The sequence below is a fragment of the Phalacrocorax carbo genome, chromosome 2 (genome assembly GCF_963921805.1).
Source record: "Phalacrocorax carbo chromosome 2, bPhaCar2.1, whole genome shotgun sequence".
Lineage (NCBI taxonomy): Eukaryota > Metazoa > Chordata > Aves > Suliformes > Phalacrocoracidae > Phalacrocorax > Phalacrocorax carbo.
This window is the reverse complement of record NC_087514.1, coordinates 47,078,289-47,106,092: the sequence shown is the minus strand read 5'-3', so window position 1 is coordinate 47,106,092 and position 27,804 is coordinate 47,078,289. Positions and strand designations below refer to the sequence as shown.

General features: G+C 41.4%; 1 protein-coding gene across 15 annotated transcripts in view; it reads left to right on the top strand.

Moving 5' to 3' along the window:
- DTNA (dystrobrevin alpha) overlaps positions 1 to 27,804 on the top strand; it is a 241,755-nt gene that overhangs the window by 164,648 nt on the left and 49,303 nt on the right. For all 15 annotated transcript variants that reach the window (XM_064442765.1, XM_064442763.1, XM_064442766.1 and 12 more), the window contains 6 exons: positions 3,164 to 3,377; positions 12,483 to 12,568; positions 14,089 to 14,243; positions 18,838 to 18,943; positions 21,436 to 21,602; positions 24,070 to 24,194. In XM_064442765.1, the coding sequence (XP_064298835.1) occupies positions 3,164 to 3,377; positions 12,483 to 12,568; positions 14,089 to 14,243; positions 18,838 to 18,943; positions 21,436 to 21,602; positions 24,070 to 24,194 (853 nt within the window). The remainder of the gene's footprint in view (positions 1 to 3,163; positions 3,378 to 12,482; positions 12,569 to 14,088; positions 14,244 to 18,837; positions 18,944 to 21,435; positions 21,603 to 24,069; positions 24,195 to 27,804) is intronic.

The following is a 27,804-nucleotide window of genomic DNA, read 5'->3' as shown; positions in this document are numbered from 1 at the left end:
TCTTTAGTCTTGTACCCTACCTTTCTGGCATACCAATGAATATCAGGATAGCTTATGAGGCTTTCAGGTTAGAGTTAAAACTAAAACCAATATTTTTCTCTCAGCTGTGTGAGTGTACTGATATTATTAGTCCCACGTCTGCTAGCCTCTGGATATTTCCCTTCCCAGGACCATCGTCAAAACGAACTCTGGATATGACTATGTTATGAAAAATATAATATCAGTGGGAAAAGAAAAAAAAACAAACATGAAAATCTGACATCCACATAGTATCAGTACTGGATCACATAAAGAATAAAGGCCCCAAGCCCCATTTCAGTCTCATTCCTTGTGCCAACTGTTTTCCTCTATGCTCTCTTATTCAAGAGTTTTCCACTACTAGGCCTTAGGAATTAAAGTTAAATTGCTGTGTGAAATTCTCACTGTTAGGGAGTTCCACATCTGGTTCATCCTCCCTGGATGTCCTTTTATCAATGCTGGGGAAACCATCGCAGATCCCCATGACTGAAGAAGTAAACTAGATACTTGTATGGTCAAAACAACAGGTGTATTGCTGTGTTCATTCTTCTGCGCTCCTCAGGCACGGGGCTGCTTCAGAGGCACCCACAAGCAGCTCTGGTGACATGATTTGTTACCGTTTATATTCCCCTTTTTCACCCCCATGCTTTGTCCTCTACCATGCTCATGCATTCCCAGATAAACACCCTGTACCTGTTTATTCTTTTCCCACTATCTTCAATGTTGCTGATTTTACATCCTCATTCAGTATTTAGCATAGGGTTTCCCTAGTAATTTCTGCCTCGGTCAGCGGTGCTGTTAAACTAGTACCCCTGTTTGTGCTGTTTCTCAGGTTGCTATCATGTTCATGTAGCATCAGGTCAAGGTTAGCCATCTGCGTATGCATTACTCCCTTTTTGATATTTGTGATGCCTGGTAATTTCTTACATTTTATTTTGTTGGTGTAGCTACAGTTCAGATTCAACAGTTTGCATGCATACCCTTGCACCCAGGAGCCAGCCTGGTGAAACTGGTGGTGGAAGCACCTTCTCCTTCATCTGCTTGGTCTGAGTTACCAGAGACAGCCCTCATGGCCAGTGACAGCTAGACCTCGAGGGAAACACCACACTTAACCTTCTGCTTTCTGCCTGCCCTTCCCTTCTTAATAAGGTCACAAAATACATGTGCACGGTCCAGCCTGTTGCTGCATTGTCTGGCATATTGCTCTGTATTTCTTCCTTGGCTGCCTTACAGTGGTGACCCAGAGTGAGAAATGCTCATTAACCCTTCTGTCCTGGACAAGAAGATGGCCTGCTTTCTGGTGACTTTTTCCATTCTCTGCCTAGTCTGGCCTCTGAGCCATGTGGAGAAGCTGCCCAGAAAGGGTCAGTTACTGTGTGCCGGTCGTCTTCCTGGAGAACGTTCATCTCCCATTTACCCAGGTTACCTCTGTACCAGCTTGACAGTGAAAACTGGTTGAATGCGAATGGCTGCATTAAAAGGATCTGAGACTTACGCCAGATTTTTTACAGGGAAGATGCTCTTCCCCCAGCTAGAGGACAAAAATGAAGAGTTCAGAGAGGTTGATTGCTCCACCCACTTGGCTTAATTCAGGACAACACTCTAAAGACAACCTGCCAGCATACAAGGTCATCTACAGAAGTTTCCTTTTGATACAAAGGCCAAATAAATATTTAGGTGTCACAGTGGAACTTCATCTTTTCCCAACTTTTTTCCCAATTATTTGCTTGGGAACAGCAAGAAGAAGCGGAAAAGTGCCTTTTCTAGTGCCTGAAGTAGTTGCTGCTGCTGTAGCCACTTGCCTGTGTGGTGTATCTTCCTCCTTGGGCTTACACATGCAGTAGGAGGGCATTGGAGATTATTTTTTTCCCGAGGCAGAAGAAAAGAAACCCAATCATAGGGAAAAATTATAGACTAAGTAAAATGACAATATATCTGGTTTCATTTATCTGTCTAGTATCAGCTTACATTTCCCTGCCATCAGACCATCATGTCACATAGCAGTCTGAGACAGCACCTGCAAACCAAGAAGGTAGAAATATAATGATGAGGGTTAGAATTAAATTTCTCTATCCACAAAAAAATTGCATGTCCTTCCACATACAGATGGCTCTTGATATGTCATAAGACATATCACCATGCTAAGTAATAAGAACTATACAGTAGTTTCTCTGGTTAAAAAAAAGAGACTTTGCACCCTGAACCTTATGGTTTGTTTCTTATTGACAGTTTAGTAGGACCCTAGGTAATACTTAAGAAAAGGGATGATTCTTTGAGTTCAGGTTTGAACTAAATCCAAATTTTGAATGAACGTAGGGCTTTTTCTTTTTTGGCATGGTCAACTGATTCTGGAAATGCCAATCTGCGGCAAGCCAATCGTACTGTCACAATAACAGTGCTACGCAAATAAGATTTGTATTTGGGTACAATATGAAGGGTGAGCAGAGATTGTCCTTTAAGCTGTCCTTGTAGGTAAAAACAGCCCCACTGAAATTCAGCTTAGACCAGAACTTTGTCAAAGAGAGATTTAAACAAATCATTTAGGAAATATATTTAGAAGATACAAAATATGACTTTGGGATCACTTCATTACATGTTCTTTGTTTAAATGTAGCTTGTCCGCCCTGATTCAATTGCACTTCTGTTTCTGTAAAATATTTTGCTTCCCATACAAATTACAGAAAAGAATTTTCAAAATGTCAGTACATGTTAAGCACTTAGTATTCATAGGATTGTCTGAAAAGCCCTTTTGCTATGCAAATTAATATGTAAAAGTAATTTCTGAATGGGTATTCATAGAGGCATTGTTCAGAAAAACAATTAGCATATATTTACCTTCCAGTGATTTCTGTAAAATATAGATTTTTTCCTTGAATGAGGAATGATTTCCCAAGCTGAAGGTGTACGCGTTACAACTAATTACATCAATGTATTGTTTGCTTATTAACGGATTTGAATTTTATTTACTTGTTCCTCCACCAAGTTCAAATCTCAGTGATGGAGAATACGTTCATTTGTTTAATTATTCATGAAGCATGTCCTGTGTGACTGTACTATTCCCCACCCTGTGGGATGAGGTGACTTTTTTTCTCAGTTGCTTTCAGGAGCTCCTGTCCCTGCTGACTCTTTCTGTCCTGTCCCCTAGTGCACCTGGTAGACATCTGGAATGTGATAGAAGCCTTGCGGGAAAACGCACTGAACAACCTGGATCCCAACATCGAACTGAACGTGGCTCGCCTGGAAGCTGTGATTTCAACTATCTTCTACCAGCTCAACAAACGGATGCCAACAACCCACCAGATCAACGTGGAGCAATCCATCAGCTTACTGCTCAACTTCTTGCTAGCAGCCTTTGATCCGTAAGTCTGTCTCTCATAGCCACGTGTGCTTCCCTCTTCTCCCGACTAGTGAAAGGATTTTACTTGCTCCAGAAATATCTTCGGGAAACAATTGAACAAGCTAAATTGTGACCCAAATAATGAGCGTGTGAATAGCACTAACTAGGGAGAGAACCTAAATTAAGGACCTCTGCTTTTCTTTCTGTCGAGCCAAATTCAGCACAACTGTGTTTTCATCCACTTACTCAGACTTTTTCCAGTTTATATCAAAGAAGAATTATCTACAGAAACAAATTTACATCCACTTATAATTTCCCTTGTTATTTATTGACACACCAATGTCTGACACCACTGCAATGCCTCTGCAGCAGTGCCATGGGTTAATAGCTCATTATTTTGAAAGAGCTTGTTTCCCTGCAAGTTCTTGCAGCTGTAAGCAATTTTTTTTTTCTGGCTCATGTCAGTGCAGCATGATTTTGAGACCATGACAGAAATAGGATAAAGACCTGGAGGTGACGAAATTCATGTTGTTTATTACTGCAGGGGACCCATATTACAGAAAGGACAAGTTTGAGATTGAGTGGACCGCTTACCCTAACAAGTATACTGTGTGTACAAATTACAGTTTCTGAATACTTAGTCATCAACCTGTACTGCCATATTTGCAATCCTCAAAACGGAATTGTTGGAGAACAGTGATGACAGATGCAGAAGACCTATTGCCTCTTTATGGCTTATATTTTGAAAATTCACCAGCTGAAAACACTGGCCATGACACATTAAAATAAGGATGCTGCCCCTCTCCCCCTCCCTCTTTCCCATCCTCTCGCTTGAAGGCCCCGGTGCTGGGTGTCATCAAACACCTTTGGGAGCCAGACCAGCCAGCGGCTCAGTCACCATGGCAATGGGGAGAAAAAGTAGATGTTCCACATGAGGAGGCAAACTCCCCTCCGGCCCCTCCAAGGGGAAGAAAAAGAAGCCAATCCATTATGAAACCATAGCCTTCAGGAATATTTTTTGTCCCCACAAGGGCAATAAAAGAAGGAACAGTCATTTTATTCTATACCTTTGTGTCTGTCATGAGAACACTAAAGGATGATGAAAATGACCAGATGCATGCATTGCTGCGTGGTGCAAGCAAACTGCTTCCTGGCTGGTAAACACAAGGAAAGACCCACAACTGTGGAAGCAAGACCTGTGATAACATGCTTGTTTTGTAGCTCATTGTAAAGGGGTCAAGATCTCAGGTAGACATCAAGGCTACTTGCAGAAAAATGGAGGAGAGGAATTTACTCCCCTGTAGGGAAATAGAGAATGTGTTTAAAGGAGTAAGGTTTTGCTTTCCCTGAAAGCATGTCATGTTCTGTGGGTCATGACCTGTTTCTGAGCTCCCATCAGGCCCTCCCAGGGGTGAGGAGGCTGTGATCCTCACTCCATTCACCAAGCAGCAACTCAGTCTGTCATGCTGCCTCCAAGGGGGGTGTCCAAGATGCACTTCCCAGAAGGACAGAAACACCTGAAGGACCCCCAGGAAGAGGCTCCCAGCTCTGGGGTCTGAGGTAGGGACTGGCTGCCTATCACCCCATTTTAAATACACCAAACATCTGGGATGAGGTTTGAGTGCAATCTGAGATATCTACGTTCAGGCTTCATGGAGATGTATATCAGCTAGATCTCTCTTTACTGTAATGGGAATTTGGACACCTGTTGCACATAGCGATGCACAAGTTAAGCATCTGATTCTCAAAACGTGCCCTACGCTTTAGTATGGTTTAGGTTATTGAAGATTTTGGTCGGGTGTTGGTTTAGCAACTGCTGGTGATCCAGATTTCCCCGTTTCTGGGAAACAGAGGGAGGTGGCTTTACATGCTACAGGGATGGTGTTGGAGTTGCTGTGGTCTAACCACAGCTGATGTCTCTGCTTCCGATGTTGCTCCCTTCCCTCCCCTCCTCTGAAGTGCAGCGGAAAGGTCCTTCTCTGTTCAAGGCTACCAGTTAGTAGAAGATGGAGCAAGGTCTTTTCTTGTGGTCCCACGCTCAGAGGGAAGCAAAGCATTGCATATAGGGGGAACAGGGTGGAACTGTGAGGAGGGATTAAGTCTTTTTGTCACTCTCCCCTCATTTATAGAAACTGGGCAGTTAAACTAAACTACCTGCAGTCTCCTCTGATGAAAAAAAGGGTTTCACTAAGTGCTTGAATCATACTGAAAGCATGACAGTCACCCCTAAAATAATCCTGTTATCTTTGATCTGGGTTCCCCCCTCTATTTCTTAGGATTATGTTTTAAGGAAACAGTTGGCCTGCAGAAATGCTGTCCAAATTTCTATGTGGCCACTGAGGAATTATTTTTCGTGTTTATTACTGAATGTTAATGTGATCACATTTGATTCTATGGATGCAGACGACAACAAAAAAAACCCCAAACCCTAAAAAACCCAGAACAGCTTTCTAAGACCAAACAGTAGACCAAGACCAAATAGCTCTTCAGTATGAGAAGGCTGTTCTGAGTGATCGTGGGTGGTTTTGGTGTTTGTGGCTACGCAGAGCGATGGCTGCTCCTGCTGTACTATGGGCAGGTCCAGAAAAGGTTGTGTGGTTTCTCACGTCCCATTTAAAATACAAAGAGATTGAGAAAAAGAGTCTGTGATTTAACATATATGAAAGGACCACAAGAGACAAGTTAAGGTGTGATTTAAAATCTAATAAGCCTACCACTGTCTCATTTATTTAGTTTGAGTTAATATATACTGCCCCATGTGTACTGTGCTGGCTGAAGATCCTCCAGGCTTTAAACAGAGCTTCTTCCTTTGTTATTAGCCTGCTGAAAACCTGGCAGGTTTCTCTACCCTCTGGCAGGTTGTATTTCCCTAGGCTTGCAATACAGTCTGCAATACAGATGTCTTCTCAGGACCTAGAAACTGGCTAGCAATACTTAAGAGGAACCATGGTGCAATGCTGTGGCATGTGGACCACTGCTTCTGCTGAACTTTCATGCCAGGTTTTCATTATTTTTTCACAGCCTTGGGGATTCATTAGGCCTACAGGTCTAATTTCCCTGCTGCTCAACCCTGAAGTGGGGGAAAAGTGGGGAAAAAATAGTAGTGTGTAAGATTTCATGTGACACTGAGTGTGATGCTCCTTCATACTAAGCCAAAACTAAAGTGAAACCTTATAAAACTGCAAGACAACAAAATAAAAATTCACAAACAGAAACAGTGCTCCAATTAATTTGATGTTAGTGTGTGAAAGTCAGCATCATGACATAGAAGACCCCAACAGACCAAAACCAGTGAGCAGAATGAAGCAGATGTTAAAAAAATCTGGACAAAAACGTGCCTGATTTGCATTTTTAACTGCATGTTAAAATTTGGCAATAGCTTTTGCTTCAGGATCTAAGGTGATTAACAGGCTTTATGAAATAATAGCATACTTCCTTCACTGGCATGCAAGTACTATATAAAAAGATGACAAGTTCAAACCTCTCTGAAAAATCCATCCCAGGCCAGTGTCAAAGCCTAGGCAGCTAGGCGGAATGTCAGCCTCATTCAATCGAGCTGTTCCCAAAAAGACTCTATTTAAACAGTCTGTAAAATATTCTGTGCTAGATCATCTTCAGCACTGTCTCAATATTACAATAAAGCTGTTCCTGCTGCAAAGTTTAACTGGCAAGAAAATAGCTGATTTTAATCTGTCCCTTGACATACCTGTCCTGCGAATGGAGCTGGGAGCTTTGGGCTTTGAAATCTCGCTGGAAAGGCTTGACTTCTACAAAGATAAGAGGAAATATTTGTGCCCTTGTTTAATCAAATGCACATTTGAATCATACTGAGTTCAATACATAAAAATGTTCACTCTCTGTTTTGGAAGTATAACTTCTTGCTTGTCCAGATATTCAGAGCTGTAAAGTGTTTAAAGAACCTTATGAAGTTCAACAAGGACAAGTGTAAGGTCTTGCACCTGGGAAAACATAATCCAGGAGTGCAGCACAGCCTGGGATCCACCTGGCTGGAGAGCAGCTCTGTGGAAAGGGACCTGGGGGTCCTGGTGGACAGAAAGCTCAACATGAGTGAACAGTGTGCTGCTGCGGCCAAGAAGGCCAAGAGGATGCTGGGTTGCATCAAAAAGGGCATCGCCAGCAGAGAGAAAGAAGTCATCATCCCGCTCTACTCAGCGCTTGTCAGGCCACACCTGGAGTACTGTGTGCAGTTCTGGTCCCCGCTCTACAAAAAGGATGTGGACAGGCTGGAAGGGGTCCAGAGAAGGGCCGCCAAGATGATCAAAGGACTGGAAAGCTGCCATATGAGGGTAGGCTGGGAGAGCTGGGTTTGTTCAGCCTTGAGAAAAGGAGGCTCAGAGGAGGCTCAGAGGGGATCTCATCACCATGTACCAGTACTTAAGGGGCAGCTACAGAGAAGATGGAGACTCCCTTTTTACAAGGAGTCACATGGAGAGGACAAGGGGGAATGGACCCAAGTTGCTCTTGGGGAGATTCCAATTGGACATGAGAGGAAAATTTTTCACAGTGAGGACAGTCACTATTGGAATAATCTCCCCAGGGAAGTGGTTGACTTGGCCACGTTGGACACTTTTAAGAGTGGTCTGGACAGGGTGGTGGGCCACCTTGTCTAGGCTGTGCTCTTCCTAGAAAGGTTGGACTAGATGATCCCTGAGGTCCCTTCCAAACTGTGATTCTGTGATTCTGTGATCTTTTCTCCACCTTTGTGTTGTGGTTCAGCCTCAGCTGGCAACTGAACACCACGCAGCCACTCGCTCACTTCCCCCCCACACCCCTGTGGGATGGGGAAGAGAATCAGACGAGCAAAAGAACTTGTGGGTTGAGATAAGCAGAGTTTAATGATTACAATAAAATGATAATAATAGTACCAATGATTATGATAATAATGACAATAATGTTAATATAATAAAACGAAAAAGGAAGGGAAAGGGAAAAAAAGGAAAAAAAACCCACGGAAACACAAACAATACAACCGCTCACCACCCGCCGACCGACGCTGCCAGTCCCCGAGCCGCAATTGCTTCCTCCCCCCCAGCCAGCCCCTCCCAGGTAACACATTGGGCATGACATTACATGATATGGAATATCCCTTTGGTCAGTTTGAATCTGCTCTCTTAGCTGTGCCCCTTCCCCTCCCGGCTTCTTGTGCACCTGGCAGAGCATGGGAAGCTGGAAAAGTCCTTGACTAGTACAAGCGCTGCCCAGCAACAGCCCAGACATCTGTGTGTTATCTCAACAGGTTTTTTTTTCCATGCTAATTTCAAAGCACGGCACTATCCCAGCTAGAGCGAAGAAAATTAACTCTATCCCAGCTAAGACCATGACACTTTGTTAATCATTGAAAACCATAGAGACCAGCTAGCTTTTACAAAGGAAGTCCAGCAAAAAAATGCATTTCAGACATCTGGTCATTATGCATTTTGCTCTCCTAAATGAAAGAATTTTGCTTGATTCCAATAAATTTCCTGTCTGAAACCTGTTTGTGAAAACAGGAATTTATAATTACAGCCTCTGACATTTCAGAATTGGCTGCCCTGATTAAGGTGGGCAGTAGGAGACCCACAAGTAAGCAAAGAAATTTCATTACTTTTGGAAAAGATAACTTAAAGTGTTGGGGGAGCACCACTTTGTGTCTAGTTAATGAGAAAAATCATATTTTCTCAATGTGCATTTCATGAGACGCATTTGCTATTTCTAAAATGTGATGTTATTTTTTTTATAGCTTTCCCCACCATATGGCTGTCTCAGGATGAGTGTTGCTAGAGAACCTGACAAATGTCAGTGTACCATTTGGTACCGCTCGCCTTGCTGACCTGAAAGGCAAATTCAGGCCCTGGAGCTGGACTTAGCCTTGCATGGTGTGTGAATTTTATCAGGCAGTCTGTGGGGCTTCCTTGCTCTGGGGAGAGGCTGTTTCTCTCTGCAGCCACGCATTTGAAGAGGAAACCTTCTGCTCTGCTCTGGTGTCTAGAAGCATGTATTATTTTTTGCCCCTTTTCCCCAGGCAGCAGGAGATGAGATAACCTCAAGCCCTAGCCTTCATTCCCCTTCCTAAGTACTCCATCCTTTGTTGTTGCTAAGTGCATGTCAGCTTCAAGGTTTGCCTTCGCCATCATTTATGGTGCTTTTCTGTAGGGATCAGAAGAGTAGCCTCAGTAAGAGAGGTGCTATATAAAATCACAATATTTTCAGTCCTCTCCTATTTCCACTAGTAAAATTTATATCTCTTTGCATTAGCCAGCCTAAAGCTTCTTTCAGGGAGCACTGACTTCAATAGAGATCTTCATGCTGCTGTGAGCCACCACTTCAGCGTTTGCTTTTACACAGCAAGCGCTGCGAGGCCCTAGTGCTGCCAGTCAAGGGCATCCGTAGAGCTTAGACATAGCTTAGGGCGCTTCAGGATCCAAATGATATTGGCAAGTCTTAGACCCCATTATCTTGTCTGTTCATTAGTCATACATATTTATATATGCGTGTGTCTATATGTATGCACACACATATATATTTGGAGGGCAAATTGAATTTATACTGGCTCTAGTGGTGCTTTTATGAATACAAATGACTGATACAAAATACAGTGTCAAAACTAATCAAATCAAACTGAGAGATTGAAGAGATAAATGAAATCTTTTCTTTCTCTGTTCCATAACTATTTGAGTATGGGAAAAGCCAATGGCTCTGGGGTGGAAAGCTGAAGGCGAATTGATACGTGTCTGCCATTCAAGAGTATAATTCTGTTAGTAAATGTAACTAAACCTACCGGGAAAAATAATCTAAATCTGAAGCACTTCCACGTGGGCTTTATTTTTTCCTCTAATCCTTCCATTGCTTCTTAATAATGCCATTGCTTCACTTAGCATTTATTTTTCTTAAATATAACAACTCTTTTAAAGGCAGATTAAAACCTCATGATGAAACAGTGCAGAAAATAAAATTCCCAAAGGCTAAAGGGTAGCACACCCAAAAAGAATACAAAATGGACAAATTCTCAGCCATAGCTGCAGCAGTGCTAGGTCCTGGCTTACAGAAAATAGAATCCATCCAGCAAAAGATGGAAATACAGAAGACTGGAAATTTCTATACTCTGATTTTAATCTTATGAAGCTATTCAAAGAGAATGCAATGCCATGAAAAAGAAAATATGCATTAAAGCCATCATTAAAGAACATAGTAAAGATTTATTTCTTAAATACTGAAGTAGTGAATTTTGTTGTCTACAACTTTGGTTGATTTTCTGACAAAAAGTAGAATTTTACATGTCTGTAAAGAATATTTAGAATTAGTATTTAGAATCGTGGATTACATTCAGGTAGAATTGAATCCCGTTCACCAAACTGTGTAGGTTATTAGCTAGCCAAGCTTAGGGAATTGGCTCATTTTGTGAAGTCTGAGTGACTTAATAATGAACATAGCAGTGAAGCATGTAGCATGCTTTAAGGTACTGATTTGAATATGCCATTCATGTCTACTGTATATGTATATGTTACTGTGTAAGTAAGTCTGGCAGGGGGTGAGCAGAGAGGGAGACACAGTCACAGGCTCTGTGTCTTTCCAGAATCAGTTTCTTTTAGTTCTGATCAGACACAATTTTCTTCATTAAAATTGTGACAATCAACAAGGTAATTTAATAAATATTGGTGGAGAGCTCAATTTCTATATATTGCTATTGCCAGTGTAGTTAGACTATCTTACATATGAGATAATTCTATACATTTTAACAGGAAATCCCTTACAAGCATAATGTTCCCTGAAAGAGTAAAAACGGAAGGTCGCAGGACCTCCATTTTCAAAAAATGACACAAAATTTTATTATCTGGTCCCGTCATTAGCCCTATCAGTAGAATTTAGAAAGGGACATGGGTGCCATTTTGCTAAACTCACAAATATTGTTTGTCTGTCTCTTTTTAAATCATGATGACAACGTATTCTCACTGATGTCATTAAGCAGACATACAGGAAAATATTAAGTAATGCCAAGGACTTTGGATGACAGATAGAAGTTGCTCCAGTGCAACTGTGGGCTCTGACTGCCTTAGAGTAAGGCTCAGAGAATTTCAAAAAACCCACTCGTTTCAATATTTGGATGCCCAAAAAATGAACTTTAAAAAGGAGATGAACTTAGAGGGCATGTTCTTTGGAAAGGGACTGGACATTACAGCATCTTTGTTCTGCCAGTCATGTGAACACTCTCAACTTAGCTTTGCCTAAACTGGGGAAATAGGTCTTTTAGGAGTTAAGAGTGCCTTGCAGTGTGTGAGGTCATGTATTACTCATGCAGCTCAAATATACCAGGGTTTCTGTAATGGCAGGTAATCATCAGGGACCATCATGACTGTGGAGGGAGAATGAGGATAGCAAGAGGAGCAATAAAATTAAGCCATTGCGTGCTTCAAGGCAGTTGAAGGAAGAGTTGGCAATGTGCTAAAGGCGAACACAGCATCGTCAGAGAGCAATATATGGTCTGATCCTTCCAGGGAGAAAAAAAAAAGTCTTTTATTTTTACCTGAAAGTGGCTGGATTTACAGGAATAAAATACATCTTTCTGCCCCTATGGCATACGCCTGTATGCATTTGAGTTTTAATAGCGTTATTCATTTTAAGTTGAAAATAGAGAGCCAGACATAGCTTCAACTTGAACAAACCAGGGACAAGACTGTTCTACCTGTGACAACAAATGTCCTTTGATTATCCTTATGCAATCATGTGGCCCTTTTCAGCTTTTTCACTTTTGTTGCCAGTGTTGATTTTTGCACTTATTTACAATCTTCTAGAGACAGAAGATACACAGTGCACTTAGGGTAGGGAGGCTGTGAGTGAGATAGGTGCCTTCCAGTGCTACTGTAGCACAAATAGCTGCAATAATCATCACCTTAATGTATAATGAGGTAAACAGTTTAATACTGAGATTTACATACATAATAAATATGTTCTGAGATCTTTACAGAACAATGTACTTATGCGTGTTCCCACGAAATAAACTTTGATTTTAAAATTATTTCTTCATATGCGAATTGCACGTAGTGTGCATTACAATACATCATGTTGATATAAATTTTAAATGGAAGGAAGTCCATATTATAAAATATGTCTACTTTCTACTTTTGAACAGGGAAGGGCACGGTAAAATTTCCGTCTTTGCAGTCAAAATGGCCTTGGCAACTCTTTGTGGAGGAAAGATCATGGACAAACTAAGATGTAAGTCTTTTTGGTGATATTTTTAACCTGTTAATCAGTACAGATAGGAAGAGGGAATTAGGGTAAGTTATAGTTTCATAGCTGCGTTTGGGATTTGCACTATATACACCTCCAAGTAATTCCCACTAAATGTTTGACTGAACTTCACACCAGACTTCATATTTTTGAAGCCAAATTGCATATATTGAGGTTCTGATTGGTGGCTTTTTTTTTTTTCCTTTGAGATGACTGAATTCAAAGGTAGGTGCCTCAAGTGTTCAACATATGAAACATCACTTAATTTCTTCAGACTTTTTTTAATACCATCTTTCTTATTTCACACTTAGAAGTACAATATATTTATGCACTATTTATATTTCTTCCCACAGGACACATACTAATTCCATCTACTTTGCAAAATAGATTCTCATTTCATAAGATTTATTGGCAGCTCCCCAGTAGCCAAGGCATAGTTTACTTGCAGCTGCAATGCAAGATTTTCTGTTTAGTGCTGTGATATCTATAGCTCAGGTCCAAAACACCATTTTCCAGACTTTTTGACCACAGGGTTAATCTCAACCTTCAATTTCCTCTGAGCCGTCTACCACAGCCAAAGCAAATTGAGTTTAGAAACTGCTGTTGTTTAGAGTAGACAACTAGAAGTCCCAGGTGCTAATTTAGTCTTCCAGATTTGCTGCCATTTTTTAATATATTATTTCTATGTAGAAACTCAAATGTAGACTGAACTCAAATTATAAATTATAAATTGAACACTGTTATAAACTGAACAGTGTTTGTTCCTTGAGCGGGGTCCGTCCAGTGGAAGGCTGGAGTACGATGGTGATTTTTCAGGTCAGCAAGTCCCAGGGTCCTGTAGTCAGAAAATCCCTCCCAGGTTCCTGGAAATGAAGCAGCTGACATGACAGCCTGAAAAATGATAAAGAGTTCCTTAGTCTATGATCCCCTGCTAAGCTTAGGATACTTCTAAACAAGGGGAAAAGTAAAGGCTGAGAAGCATGCATCTCTGGAGAAATAAAACTTTGCAATATTTTTATACATGAACAAAAAAGCAAAAAAGGAGAAAAGTCAAAAGTAATGCATTTGAAAGATCTTCAGTGTTTTGTGTGTCCAAAACAACAACAACTGACTTAATGAACTCATTGTTAAGGTTTAGATTTGACATGGTAGGCTGGCAGTAGGCAAAAAGCTGATGTTGTGTATCTTGTCAAATTAGATCCTTCTTATCTGATTGAATTACTGCCTCATGCCCTGCATCAGACTTCACTTAAAAAAATGACCACACACGGTGAGAAAAAAGCAGGAATATTTTAATATCAAAATCAGCTACTTTTTTACAAGTAAATCATTCTCTTTTTTTTCTATTGAAATTATAATTAAAGATGCAGCAATAGTGGATGTTTCCATAAGCAGAACATGTTGCTTAGTACACCTTAGTTCAAACAAGATAGTACTGAATTAAGAGCAAATCTCTAGATCACACTGAAGTTGCTGTGTCCTTTTCTTGTCTTTTCCTCCCTCAGATATTTTCTCAATGATTTCCGACTCCAGTGGAGTGATGGTTTATGGCAGATATGACATGTTTCTGCGGGAGGTTCTCAAGCTGCCCACAGCTGTTTTCGAAGGGCCTTCATTTGGTTATACTGAGCAATCGGCAAAATCCTGTTTCTCACAACAGGTAAATGAAGAGTGCACATCCTAGACACAGGATCTCAATCACCCCTCCGAGCAGGCCAAGACTTTCTTCCTTTCTTACACGTATGTGCATATTTGCCCAGGAAACGCAGGGCTGGGTGGAGCAGATGTCCACTTTGCTGATTTCTGTCATGTAGGGTAGGTCCCTTCAACAGGACCTCTATAGGTCTCTATAGGTTCCCCATACGACCACAGAGGACAGAGCCTTAGTCAAAAAGTGAAGCAGAGCAGGATCTTAGCTTACCTGTTCCTAAATTAGGGAGCCTGAGGAGACTAACTTCCTAATTTAAGCACCTACGTTAGATACTTATATTTAGGTGATAGAAATACCCCAAGACATGCAATCCTCCACTCCAGTTAGTTGTTGTTCCTATAAGCGTATATGAGACTTCCAACTTCTCCATATAAAGCTCAACTTCCACCGAAAAATTGAACGACATGTTTTCCAGGTGATATTGTACACACATGAGACATTTACTAATGAGTAGAAAATTGCCTTAAACCTTCATTGAAAACAGGAGTCAGTAGGTAGTAGGAAATCCCTAGTCTCTTACAGATACATCAGTGAGGTAGGGTCAGGAAAACAATGAATTCATCCTAAAGAAAATACGAGATTTTTCCACAACTCACCAGACTCTGCAGGTGCAGAGTACAGTGCATTGGCTGCAGCTAATACCTCACACTTCGAAAGATCCCATAATTGGGGCTTGTTGTCCACTTCTCCAATGGAGAAAGAGAGAATTCCTCTGGCTCTTGCCACACATCACACTGTATAATTCCATAAACATAAAGCGAGGGAAGATGCTGAAACGGGGAAAATGTTAGAAATAAAGTGGTATTTTCCTTCTCTTTATCCTTCCATTCGCTAACTGAATACTGTTGAACAAATAAGTTGAATGGAGCATGAATAGTGTCATTTTCATGCAAAATAGAGTCTCATTTTTTGTTTTCCCTCAGTTTCATCACTAATCAATAGGCACTCCAGTCAACTGAAAGGCATTGTTGAAATTCATTTATTGAATCATCTCTCAAATCATTTTAAATGGTAATGTTTGCATATATGAAGCTAGTCTTGTTTCACAGAGGGAGGCTTAAGACAGCACTTCATCTTATGTTGAAGAATTTAGGTAGTGAAGAGACTTTTGGTAGTTTTGTGTTAAAATAATGAAAGAGTGCTCCTGCATGGCAACAGGACAGCCAAGCTTTGCATGTTGGACATGGTATTATTAAAGATGAAAAAAGCAATTTCTTTTCTTGAAAAAATGTCGTTCAGGCCTCATTTTCTATCTAAGCAGCCATCAGAAATAGCACTTTCACTGACATTGCATCCAAATGAGTGGACCAGATGTACTGAGGTATCTTAAGACACAAAATCTTCAAACAGGCATTAGATGGTTTAGTTCACAGTGTCTGCTTACAGCTAACGAGAGCTGGGTCTCTGACTGATGTAGGTACACAGCACATTTACAAAGCTGCTGTCTTGCATCTGTGGGCAGCCAAGTGCTCTTGTAAATCTAGTCTAATATTTCACTTGAATTCACTTTATGTAATTCTCCTTACATCTTCACTAGGGATGAACCAGAGTTTTGAAATGAGACTCAAAACAACATATCCCTATGACACTCTGATATATGACACTCACAGTCTTAGTTGTGAGACTAAGAACACCGTAGGTCATTCCTTCACTCTTTTACATTGCACTTAGTGTTATCAAAAGTTGATACCTTGGGATAAGTTTGGCACTCTGTTGTTCTCCTCACAGATAACTCTTGCCTTTCATCCCTCTAATACATAGATTCCTCAATTTCAAGGAAATAAAAAATTCTGGGAATGATCTTCTGCTCAAGGTGACAAATCCATTTCAGTTTGCATCCGAAAGGATTTTTCCTATTGCAGAAATGTTTTGTTATTCCCCATTGTACTGGTTTATTTGATCAAACCATGTGTTTTCTTCCGTCTGTGAACCCCTGCTAGATTGAATGGCTATTCAAAACAGAAACAACAGTGTTTCCTCATCAGCAAATTTGTGGATCAGAAAAGCCAGGGCAAGTGACTTAATGTTTCAGAATACAAATCTGTGGCTCAAAAAGGAGTTTTGTCACCACCACTTTCCCCCATAGGTAGGATTAATGTGATATTATACTGTATTTCTATTTAAAAAGTGTTGTTATTGTTATAAAAAGCACTTTTTCGTTTTCTTTTTTTTCCCAAACTAAAAAGATAGACACTAGCTTCATTTTCTTAGCACTTGGCTAAGTGTTATTCCACAAATCTAGACTCCATCTGCATGTGGCGTATATTTAGAAAACAGCTTTCAGTTTCAACTTTTCCAGCAGCTGAAAAAAACTGCAGGAGGAAAATGCGCCTTTTAAAATGTATGGAGATTGCTCTGCTTATGTCCTTTTAAGGGACACTGCTTTCTCTAATCCATAAAATCTGTGACCACCAGAGGAGTTTGGCCATAAAGCTGTCAGTGAAGCTAAGTTGCTTTATTTGGTGCAAATCAGGTTGTAAATTATAGCTGCATTCAAAAGCCTGTTCTGTTGTGGAAGAGCTGTTCTTGTCTTTCCATCTATTTGCTTGTTTAGACTGGTTGTGTGTTTGCTGCCGACTTACCTGCCTTCAAGAGCAGAGGGAAGGCTTACTTAATGCTACTCAGCTCTGCAGTGTGGGGCACTGGAGGACCCTTCTTTTCCTAGACTTAGTTCTGCCTTTTCTCATCCTGTTCTCAGTTCTGCTGCAGACAGCACAGGCATTTGCTGGCAGCATTGGTCAGCAAAGCCGTGCTGAACATCCACAGCAGATCTCCAAAAGAAAGATCCTTTTCTGTGAGCTGATGCTTATAATGTAGGAAGCCTGTTTGGGAAGTGGTTAGTCACTCTTCGTGGGTGGGAATCTCATTCATACAACAAGAAGGTGGTACCTGTTTATTTGGACTTTCATACTGCGCTTATTGCGGGAAAAGGTGGTATTTCAATAGATTTAAGCTCATATTCTGGCTATTCCTGTTCATTAAGAATCCAGACCATTTTCACAACTAGGCTGGAGTATTTTCTCTTCTTCTGGGGACAAATACCTTTATTTACTTACCACTGTCTTGCAATATTTCAGCACTGACACTGTTAAAGAATGAGATGTTTTCCACTGATCACTCATTGTATAAGACAAATAATGATTTTCTTTACATCTGGTGGCAATTGTATATAAATGCAGCACAGACACTCCATCTGGAAATCTCGGGTCTTAAAAGCACTCCACAACACATGGAGATGATACATGTCACTGCATAGCAGCTGTTTTGCTTCCTCATGGGGCAACCACAATTCTTTAGCAAGTTATAGCAGTAGCTTATGCAATCAGATATGAAAATTTAGCAATCCCTTTGGATATGGGGATGCTACTTTAATACTTTAATACGTATGTCTGTAAATTATATCTGCACACATTCTCAACAGCGCTCAATATTTTTGCATCGTAATTTTATTTTAAAGGAAGGCTCAGTTGCTGATTTCTTAAGGACCCTCTGTCCTTGGCCACCCAGTAGCTGTGTACTTTAGTACACACTTATGTAGCCAGTATACTAGGTATACTAGCTAGTATATAGAGCAAGTAGAGCAAGTAGCATATAGAGCTAGATATAAGCAATACTATATTACTTATATATACTATACTACTATATGTACTATATACTATACTACTATAAGTAGTATATAGAGCTAGATATAGAGCAAGTATTTCTGGTGGAGATATCTCAGGCTGAAATATCGCTTCTACGTCTGAAAAAAACAAGTTAACTAAGATTTGTGCTGACTTTTTCCAGGTGTCTAAGAAACTTAAGGCCCTAGATTACTTTTTTTTTAAATCAACAGAGATATTTTAGAGTTTAAATCTCTCTGAAGGATAAAGGAGCATAGGCCTTTAAGTGCATTTGGGTGTGGAGAGCTTAGGAACAGTTGCAGTCCCTGAGTGTCTGCAAACACAACATCGCCAATCATAGCTCACCCATAACTAGTTGCCATCACTCAGCAGACAAGTGTAGTTTCTTAAGTTACAGTAACACAATTGCCTGTGATGATCTGTCCATACCCTATATTTGTTTTGAAATTATACTCCCTTGTCATTATTTTCTTTCATTTTCTTTGTTGGAGTACCATCAGTCAGTATCTACAGTGGCTTTTCATGTGAAAATTGGTAATACATAGTGATGCCCTACATGCACTTGTATTCGTTATGGGGTACTCAAAACACATGAAAACATGGAGAGTTGCATGCCAATCTTATTCACAAAGCATCTTCAGGCAATGACTTTAGAGGAGAGTCTTGAAGTGGGTTGGAGCTAGGTGTCTCCAACCCAGCCTTGTGAAAAGGACTGCTAGTCATCAGTAGTATGCATTGTAACTACTAAAAACAGTCTGGAAAAGATTTGCTAGTATCACTTGTTCTTTGTACTAAACCAGGGCTACACGCAAACAGCGTCTGAAACTTGTTCCCAAGTGTTTCTGCAAGGGCAAGATAAAATCATTTTGATATGTCTAATTACTGATTCTTTGTGCATGTTTGTTTGCTTGTTTGAGCAGAAAAAAGTCACATTAAACACTTTCTTGGATACTCTCATGTCTGATCCCCCGCCACAGTGTCTCGTGTGGTTACCACTTCTGCATCGACTGGCAAATGTTGAAAATGGTAAGTTAGAGCTGCTGCTGAAAAACAGTTACAGGAGCCAGCTTCTGTGTGATGATTTTCTCACTCTGTAGATGGTTTTGTAGGAGCCACTGTACTGGGTTTATTGACTCCATGTGCTATTTTTATAGTAACTGGTAAAATATTTAAAGAATCCTGTTGGTCATTCGGCCAGGAACATGGCTTGATCTTTGCTATGCTCAAGAAATTATCCTGATCGTGTCCTCTCCTCCTGTACTCTGGATAAACATAGAGCAATAGGATTTGATCCATTTACACACTTAAATTTGGTAAAACTATCAAGGTCACAAATTTCATTAGCTATGACATATGGCAGCAGAGAAAGAACAGCTTGGCAGTTTCCGTTCGTGCAATATTCTGGGCAGGAGATGTCCAGTGCAGTACAAAATATCAGCCAAAAGGTGCTTATGAAGGGTCTCCTCCTAAGCCTACACTGCCAGGCAATATACTCTGAAAAGGAAGTTTCAGATTTGTCCTTATCCTTTGCTTTTGTGGAAGATGAGGATTTAACTGTGAGATGCCACTTTCTCCTCTGGAGTTGTCTTTCACCAGAACGAGTAGATCACAGATTTTAAGACAGGAAGGGGCCATGAAGGTCGACTCATTTGATTATTGCACTGTGCATGTTTCATGTCCCTGGACAGTAACATCTTCCTCAGCCTTCCGACTTTTTGAGCACCTGGGGAAAAGTTCACAGACTCACAGATGTAGTCGTCCAGCCAAACCCTTCATATACTGTTTCTGTAGAAGGAGCTGCCCCACTGGAAGTGTGGGGGCAGAGCTAGAAAGCTTGTGCATCTCATCTTACTGTGTGCACCACCCAATTTCAGCTCACAAACTCTATGGTTCCTTAAGTAGTCCTGGAGGAGTTCCCCAGCTCCAATGCAGCCACCTTTTGCTGTCCAGAAAGACCAGCACTGCCAATATCAAATAGAAAAAACCCATGAGACAAGAAATGCCTTTTTACTCTCGTGTTTATCTGGGTGTACATCTTCCTAATGTCACATTTCTTGCTCGTGATCATCAGGAGGCAATGATGTTGACAGTCATTATTCCAATGCTTTAAATCTAGAAAAAGGAGGATTTAAAAATGGAGGAAGTTTATACAAAAAATTTAAAATATTAACTTATCAAGATAAATAGATCTTTGTAAACAATTTTCCAGCCCAATATTTTGCCTCAGAAGTTGTTGTGTAAGGGGCTTGTTGAATATTCATGTGTTGTTGCTCCCTTGAAGGTTTACCTCTAATGTAACTGAAGCTGTGGGATGCTGCAGGGAAAAAGAAGACAGGGGGCAGGAGGAAGAAAAGGTCAAATATAGTCATCCTGTTGGGCAATAAAAGTATTTATGCCATATTTCCAAGAGGAAAATGGGACCAGCGGGAGGGGAGGTGTGCAGCTCTCTTTTGGTGAAAAAAGGAGAAGGAGGAAGTTGTACATGTTCTTGTACTAAATAAATCCCTCTTCCACTGAAAGGTAGCAAGGTCAGTAAGGTGACGTTCCCAAGTCCTTCTTGGCTACAGAGCCACCTATCTACCTCACCTTCCTCAGGCTTTTGCCATCCATCCCTGTCCCTCACTAGCTTCGGACTGTTTCCCAGCCTAGAGCACTAACCCTTCCTGCTGCGAAATTCTGGCAAGGAATTAAAACCCTGACACAGTCAGCACTGATCCAAATCCTCCCAGACTGAACCTTACAACAGAAGAGCAGAAGGTGTCTGGGAACAAGGAGATATACAGTACCCTGTGGTAAATTGGGTACATGCTGTAGTGAGGAGGGAGGAACAGAAATAGCACTATTGCCAGGAGAGGGCTTCTAAATGTCGTGACTGGTGCCTTAGCATGCTCAGTGACTTGAATCCGCAGTACTGTCTGCTTCTGAGTGGAACAGAGAACAGGATTACACAGATCCCCTTCAATGGCCAGCTTTCCAGGTCTGGGGATCCAAAGCTACCTGTTCAACTCCATATATAGGTACCTAAATGACACCAGTTGTACAGATGCGGCAGCAGTAATTAAGAAACAAAGACATGCCTAAGTACATTTTTGTGCTTCCAGTAATCAGATAGCTGAGTTTGACTTTTCCTCCGAGGCACATCGCGTTAGCTCCTCACAGCACAGCAGAACATTCAGCTTTCCCCTGTAACACAGCTCAAGGGTGCAGTGGATTTTCCCACGTATGAATTTCCCCTATCCTACATTCTGTTAGACACCAAACACATTTTTTTGCTGCTGCGAGCAGGAGGTGCAGGCATCAGCTCAGAAGTGATGAAGGGTTTGGTGCCCAGTGTAGGAAGCGTTGCCTGGGGCAGCTACTCGAGTTTTCATGGGTCAAAGCTGCAGGTGGCATCCAACGCTGCAGATTGCTAGAAACAAAGAAGGGATTCGCCCTTCAGTTTGGGGCTTTGTCTTTAAACTTTTGCTGGGGGTTTCTCTGCTTTGGTTTATGGCTCGGCATTTTTCTCTCCTGCGCAGTCTTCCACCCCGTCGAGTGTTCCTACTGCCACAGCGAGAGCATGATGGGCTTTCGCTACCGCTGCCAGCAGTGTCACAATTACCAGCTCTGTCAGGACTGCTTCTGGAGGGGCCATGCCAGCGGTTCCCACAGCAACCAGCACCAAATGAAAGAGTACACGTCATGGGTAAGGGAAGGCTTGCGCCTCACTGCAGACTGCTTTGCCCTCCAGCTGGCGGAGAAGCCCCCAGCCACAGCTCCAGGCAGCCATCCGGCACGGGGAGGCTGGGAGCCAGGCTGCCAGTTTGGATCGGCGACCCCGTCAGGGTGGCTCCAGCCTTGGGAGCTGTCAGGAGAGCGTGGAGGTGGGAATGGTCTTTTGTGGGTGAGAATCTGGGGTGCCTGTGACAGTGCGTGCCGTGGGGAGGGCAGCACAGGAGGGGCTGGCAGCAGGGTGCCAGGTGCACAGCAGCTTCTGTTCCCACAGGGCTCACAGTAAAATCGTCATTGGCTTGCTCTGTTTGGCTATGTGTAAACGAAATGATGAATACTTAACGCTCATTCATCAATATTTTCAGTCGAGTGGCTGCAGCATATGCGTAGCATTTGGGATGGTCCTGGCACTGTAGATTTGAGCATGGTCGCAGCCTTAGATCCACAGTTGTGTTTACTGTAGAGAAAAACAATCTTTTCATAGTTAAACAAAATAATTCAATGTTTTTTCTAAGCTGAAAGAGAAGTATCAACAGCTGTATTAACCTTCTCTGAAGGGCATCAGACTTGTGGGCTAAGCTCTCCACAGACTGGAGCAAAGCCCCAACTGAAGCCCTTGGTCACAGAGCATCCCAGTACTTCAGGGTTCAAATCCAAAGAACAGCAGAAAAATCCTAACTAATCTCAAATATTACAATAGTTACAAAAAAAAAAAAAAAAAGAAAGAAAATTATGCATGTAGCAACAACTCACATTTTCACGTTGTACATCACTTCGTGGGTATCTTTTAACAAAGTCCTGAAGCTTAACGCTTCTAAAATGTCTAGTTTTCCATTGCTGGAGCAGGCAAGGGTTAAATTTGATGTGGTTTGCTCTGTATGCCAGTCACACGGCCCTGCGCTGTATCCCAGCAGATCTGGGTCTGTAATTGTTTTTGTGGGTCCTAATTGCTGCTTGTTGCATAGACACGAATGGCTTGAGTTTAGTCTCTGAATAGGAGAGTGCCCACTGCATAGCTCTCACTCCATTCCTAACAGCAATTTGTGCTATAAAATCATTTTTTGCTGTAGCCAGCTAGCTGTAATTATAGGTAGGAAGTAATTGGAAAACTTAAGATTCCTGCTCAGCAGAAGACAAAAATGTTACTACATGCCTAGTGGTTTCAATTGTTTCCTTGTCAGAAACAAACGTTTTGCTTCAAGTTTGAAATTGCCTTTCTGTAGCATTCATTAGCATTTGTTCAAGCCTGGTTAGCATTCTCCATAATGCATCTGTATCAAGCTCCATATGCAGATTACAGGTGTTCATGGGTGCAGTGGAACTCAACTATTCTCAGTTCAGAGTGAAAGAGAAAAAGGCTGAACTTTACATATTTAGGTTGGTTTTCTGTAATAGAAATATTTCATTATTATCTTGATCAGAGTCATAAGTCTATGCAGGATGAGTGCGCACAAATACAATACCACTCCCGTTAAGTTCCAAAAAGATTTTTAAATCTCAGTGTGTAGAGCTGTGTTTTGGGGGGAGGAGGCAATGTAAGGATCACTACCCCTGTTTTACTGGCAGAGAAGCTGAATCACAGAGAGGTGGGTTGGATTCCCTGAGAATCTCTCACGCAGCCTAAAAGATACCCTAGATCTCCAAGCCCTTCCTTAGAATAGTGTTCAACTGCAAAGAGTGTCCAAACAAAACTAGAAAGCAGAAAATACTGATTTTTTTTTTAGACTCACTGATGGGTTTTCAGGGTGAAAAGCATGCTTCTTGCACAGAGCCTCCCCATCTTTTGGTGATGGTGACAGTATGTCAGCCTCTTCTGGTATGGTGTCGCCGTGGTGGGGCAATTCCCACCATGCACGTGTCTCAAATTTTCTGTTCGCCAGTGTGGCAGGGGCTGCAGCAGCCACGGGCTGTGGAAGAGGAGCTTTATAACAGCAGCTAAACAGTACAGGGTGCTGTAGCTGAGGAGGGAAATAGTAGCAAGGAGAAAGAATATAGCAGCCTCATGCCTGGCCCTCGGCCAGGAAGGAAACGGTGTCCTGTACAGTGTATCTGTATGGACAAGCATACACAGATTTGTTCTGCTTGCACTCCCAAGATGGTGAGGTACAAGCCAGCTCCCATCCAGGCAACGCTAACTTTGTGCTCTTCTTCATTCAGTACTACCTGAACACAGCATTGCAAAGAAGCCATGGCAACTGCATCTGTCCATACAGATATACCCCCCAAGCCTACTCTAAAGACCCCTGAAGGGAAGAGTAATCTTTCCTCCAAACTGATCAGTCCTTGTCTTACCAGACTCTTGGTGTGGGAGGGGGGCAAGGGGGATATCAGTCAATAGGTAATGCAAGCCATAGAGCTTCCTGTCGTTTTGTGCTTCCTATAGCAGAAACAGTATGCACCTTACTTGTCCAGATTACCTCTACCTTCCTTGTTCCTCCCAGAAATCACCTGCTAAGAAGCTAACTAATGCACTTAGCAAGTCTTTAAGCTGTGCTTCCAGCCGTGAACCTTTGCACCCAATGTTCCCTGACCAGCCTGAAAAACCTCTAAACCTGGCTCATATTGTGTAAGTATCTGTGTGCTGTAGAGAAAGTAAGCTTTGTTGTAGGAGTTGCTTACACCGAGTGTAGAGACTGCAGAAAAAACAGGAGGCAGCTGTGGTATATCTAGCTCAGTGCATCACAAGTGCAAATTTGCTGATAGGGATATTTAGGATAAAAATGTTCTTCTGGTGTGACTTCATTTGAAAAGTCAGTGGGATATGTACATATAACCAAATACGGGGACACAATGTTGGTATGTCCCCATTCTCTTCAAGAGATAGCCATGCAATTTCATAGAGTTTGAGCACTTTGGGATATATTAATACTGAGAACGTTAGTTTTGTCATTTAGAGACTCTCAGCTTCAGTATATCACAGGTCTGTCTTGACACAAGGCACCAGAGAAAAGTGAAGTCTTACCAGTTTTGTTGAAATTGGTGTCAGAGTTCTTGCTGAGTTCAGTGGAGCTGTGGCTTCACCCAGCCCTGAAGAGTTATATGAGTCTGCATAAGAAGTGTGTCTTTAATTGCCACGTCACTTGAAGAGAGTCCGTTATGTTTATATTTTGATATTTTAGGAAAGTGAAATTGTTTTTTGGTATAGTAGTTTGTGTCACTACTTTTTCTCTGAAGGAGTCAAGAAACTCAAAGCAGAGAGAAAATGTATTTGTGCAGGTCCTTAAAAATAAGGCAAATTTTCCTTAGAATTCAAGAAAAATCAAGACACTGGCTGCAAGAAAGTTACAAAGAAATTAAATTGGAAAAATTATTCCCAAAATACTGCCTTTAAAATATTTCTTTTATTCTGACATATTTCTTAAGGAAATATCTTTCTTAACCATTTTCCCAGGGTCCCTGACTGAAACATTTCAGGCAGCAGCCATTAAAATTGTATTTGCTTGCTGCATATCTGTGTTACTGGCTGCTGGAGCTATTCTGGTCTGTAATTATTATACATATTTACTTTTGTCAGTACTGAATGTTTGTATGTAGTGTTTTTAAGGGCTGGTGCACACTGGCCGTTGTGGGCTGTGCAACACCTGGAAAGTTCATCTAACCTACCTGACATTTTAAGGGCAAATCATGCTGATGGTCCTCCTCATGTGGTTATAGCAGAACTTTTTCAAGGTATAAAAGAGTGCTCTGCTCTTCAGACACAAGGTGCCTCTGACAGATACGAGGTGACAGATCCCTGTTAGACTCAACTGTCAGTTAAAACCCCTGCACTTCTTTATGGAGGTGTAATGGGAGGATGTTGTTTGTTGGAAGAAATCATCCAGAGGTGGGCCTGCGGAGCTGCCCCACTGCTGTGCATGGTACAAAAGCCTGGCGCTGCTGGCAAGTCAGTGATAATTTCACAGGGCAGATTTTGGCCATCCTTAAGACAAATGGAAGGAGACAGGGAGTACGAAACTGAAGGAGAAGCCTCTGTTCCCAGTTGCCTGGAGGCCCTCGAAGGCCTGGGGGTATGTCAGCAGAAAATGGGTAGTGAAAACTGGGCTACTGTGCATTTAGGCAAGGCAAGTGGAAGGTACCTTAATTGAGTAAGATCTGTTCCAAATCTTTGCTGTGAAATTAACGTCTTCCCTTCTTCCTAACTATACAAACATAATTTAGAGTGATTGGATGTAAGAACAAACCACCATCTATTTTGTTTTATGATAGAGTTTCTCTTTATTCATAGATTGAAGGCAATATAACTTGGCAATTTATATTGGCTATAATGATACATGAGTGAAAAACCTGTAAGTTGTGGAGGTAGCATGATCTACAGCATAATTCATATAAATTACCTGAGGGAAGAGATATGCTACAGTACCTCGTTGAGAATATCTTCTCGCTGATATGGTTTTTATTTTTCAACATAATGGAAGTTGAGAGAAACAGCTCTGGGCAGGAATCCAGGCAAAAAAAGGTTTTGTATGTGCATTAAATGGAAGACTTTTGGCAACAAAACAGTATCTTTTTCTTAGCTTCTAGCTTAAATGGGGACAAGTACTCTCTGCATTACTATACAGCCTTTCCTTTTCATCATCCTTCCACCTTTGAGTGCTACCAGACAGAAAGACAGCATCAGGTTTTTGTTTTACTGGTGCCACACAAAATTTTCAGTTAAGCAAGAAACACATAGAAGGCTCATCTAGAGAAGTAGTTTCCAAGGTGTCATTAACCTGATGGAGGGACTCCCTCCACCCATGGAGGGGTGATTTTTCCTTTCTGTACATAAGATTGGCAACAAAAAAGAAACACTAGCCTGCAGAGAGGTTGAGTGGCGTGACCAGTGCATCATGGAGGTATTTTTCAAATGCATTCTGCACTGGCCTTACTTTGTTTCCATCTAAGCCAGTGGGAGCGTTATTTTTCACATCAGTGTGAAGAGGTTAGATCAGCATGGAGCACTTTGGAAAATTCCTCTTATTTAATTTGGTTTGTTACTGTGGGTATGTGTTATGCCATCACATGCATCTATTACATAGCATATTTCAATAGTATTAAGTGTTTTCTGCCTCCTTGAGGAAAGCTGATTATCATTAGCTCACTTTTATCAGAAAGCTTAATCGCTGACTTCCAGAAGTTTAGAAATAATCTCAGAAAGATATACATTTACAGTCAATAGCTGAGGTTTCCTTCGCTTTACCATAAAGTCTGCTGTTCTTGTCTTATCACATCACACAGCTGTATATGTATGTTTGAACGTCCATTTGGTATTTGGGCTGAACCTGAGGAATGTGACAGTGGGCATCAGCCTTTAAGAAACTTGCCTTGGGAAAGCTCAGATTAGTTTAATGTAATTTTCTTCATATAAGAATTAACAAACTGAAGCTAATCACAAAACCTTAGCAAAGCCTTGGAGTTTATAGACATTTGTACAGAAGAGTAACTCTGCATATGTAAACAGATCAATGACCTTTTATGCACAGAGGCTCTCATGCTTTTTGCAGAATCAAGGTCATAAGAATGGAGTATGTCCAACGCACTACTTAAACCACATGCATATTAAACTGACAATTTAATTAATGATCTCTTTTCCATTTCATTTTGGCTGCAAAAGAGATACTTGGTGAGTATTTTTCTTCTTTAGTACACTTATCGGAGGAAGAAGCTTGGAAAAAAAATGCAATAATCTCATTACTATCAATCCTTAACTTTTTATCAGAGTCCAGAGCCAAATAAATAATTGTCCTTGAATACGGAGACAGCGAAAGGGAAGAACTCTTAGGGTTTAGAAACTTTCTCTTCCACCCCTATTTTGAGATAAAGCTTAAAGAAGATACTAACCTGAAGTGTGTATATGGTGATCTGCTGAAGTCTGTGGGTGCCACGTATCCACTTACTCCTCAGTCAGCAGAGGTAGACTGGGTGCAAGGCAAAGCAGAGCCCAAGCTCTGCCGAGGGAGCGCTCCTCCTGCCTCCTGTTCTGGGGCAGTGTTGAGAACCAGCCTCTCCTCCCTTCTCCTCAGCTGTTTAGGACTCCACAGCACAAGGTTGGACCCATGTTTCAGAAACCCCAGCCTGTTCCTAATTAGTTTTTGAGTGTGTTCACTGGCCATTGATTGCATTGAGAAAAGGAAAAATGCAGTAGGTACATGCAGTAGGTGTGAACTATTTCTCCTACATCAGTTAGCAGTTTACAA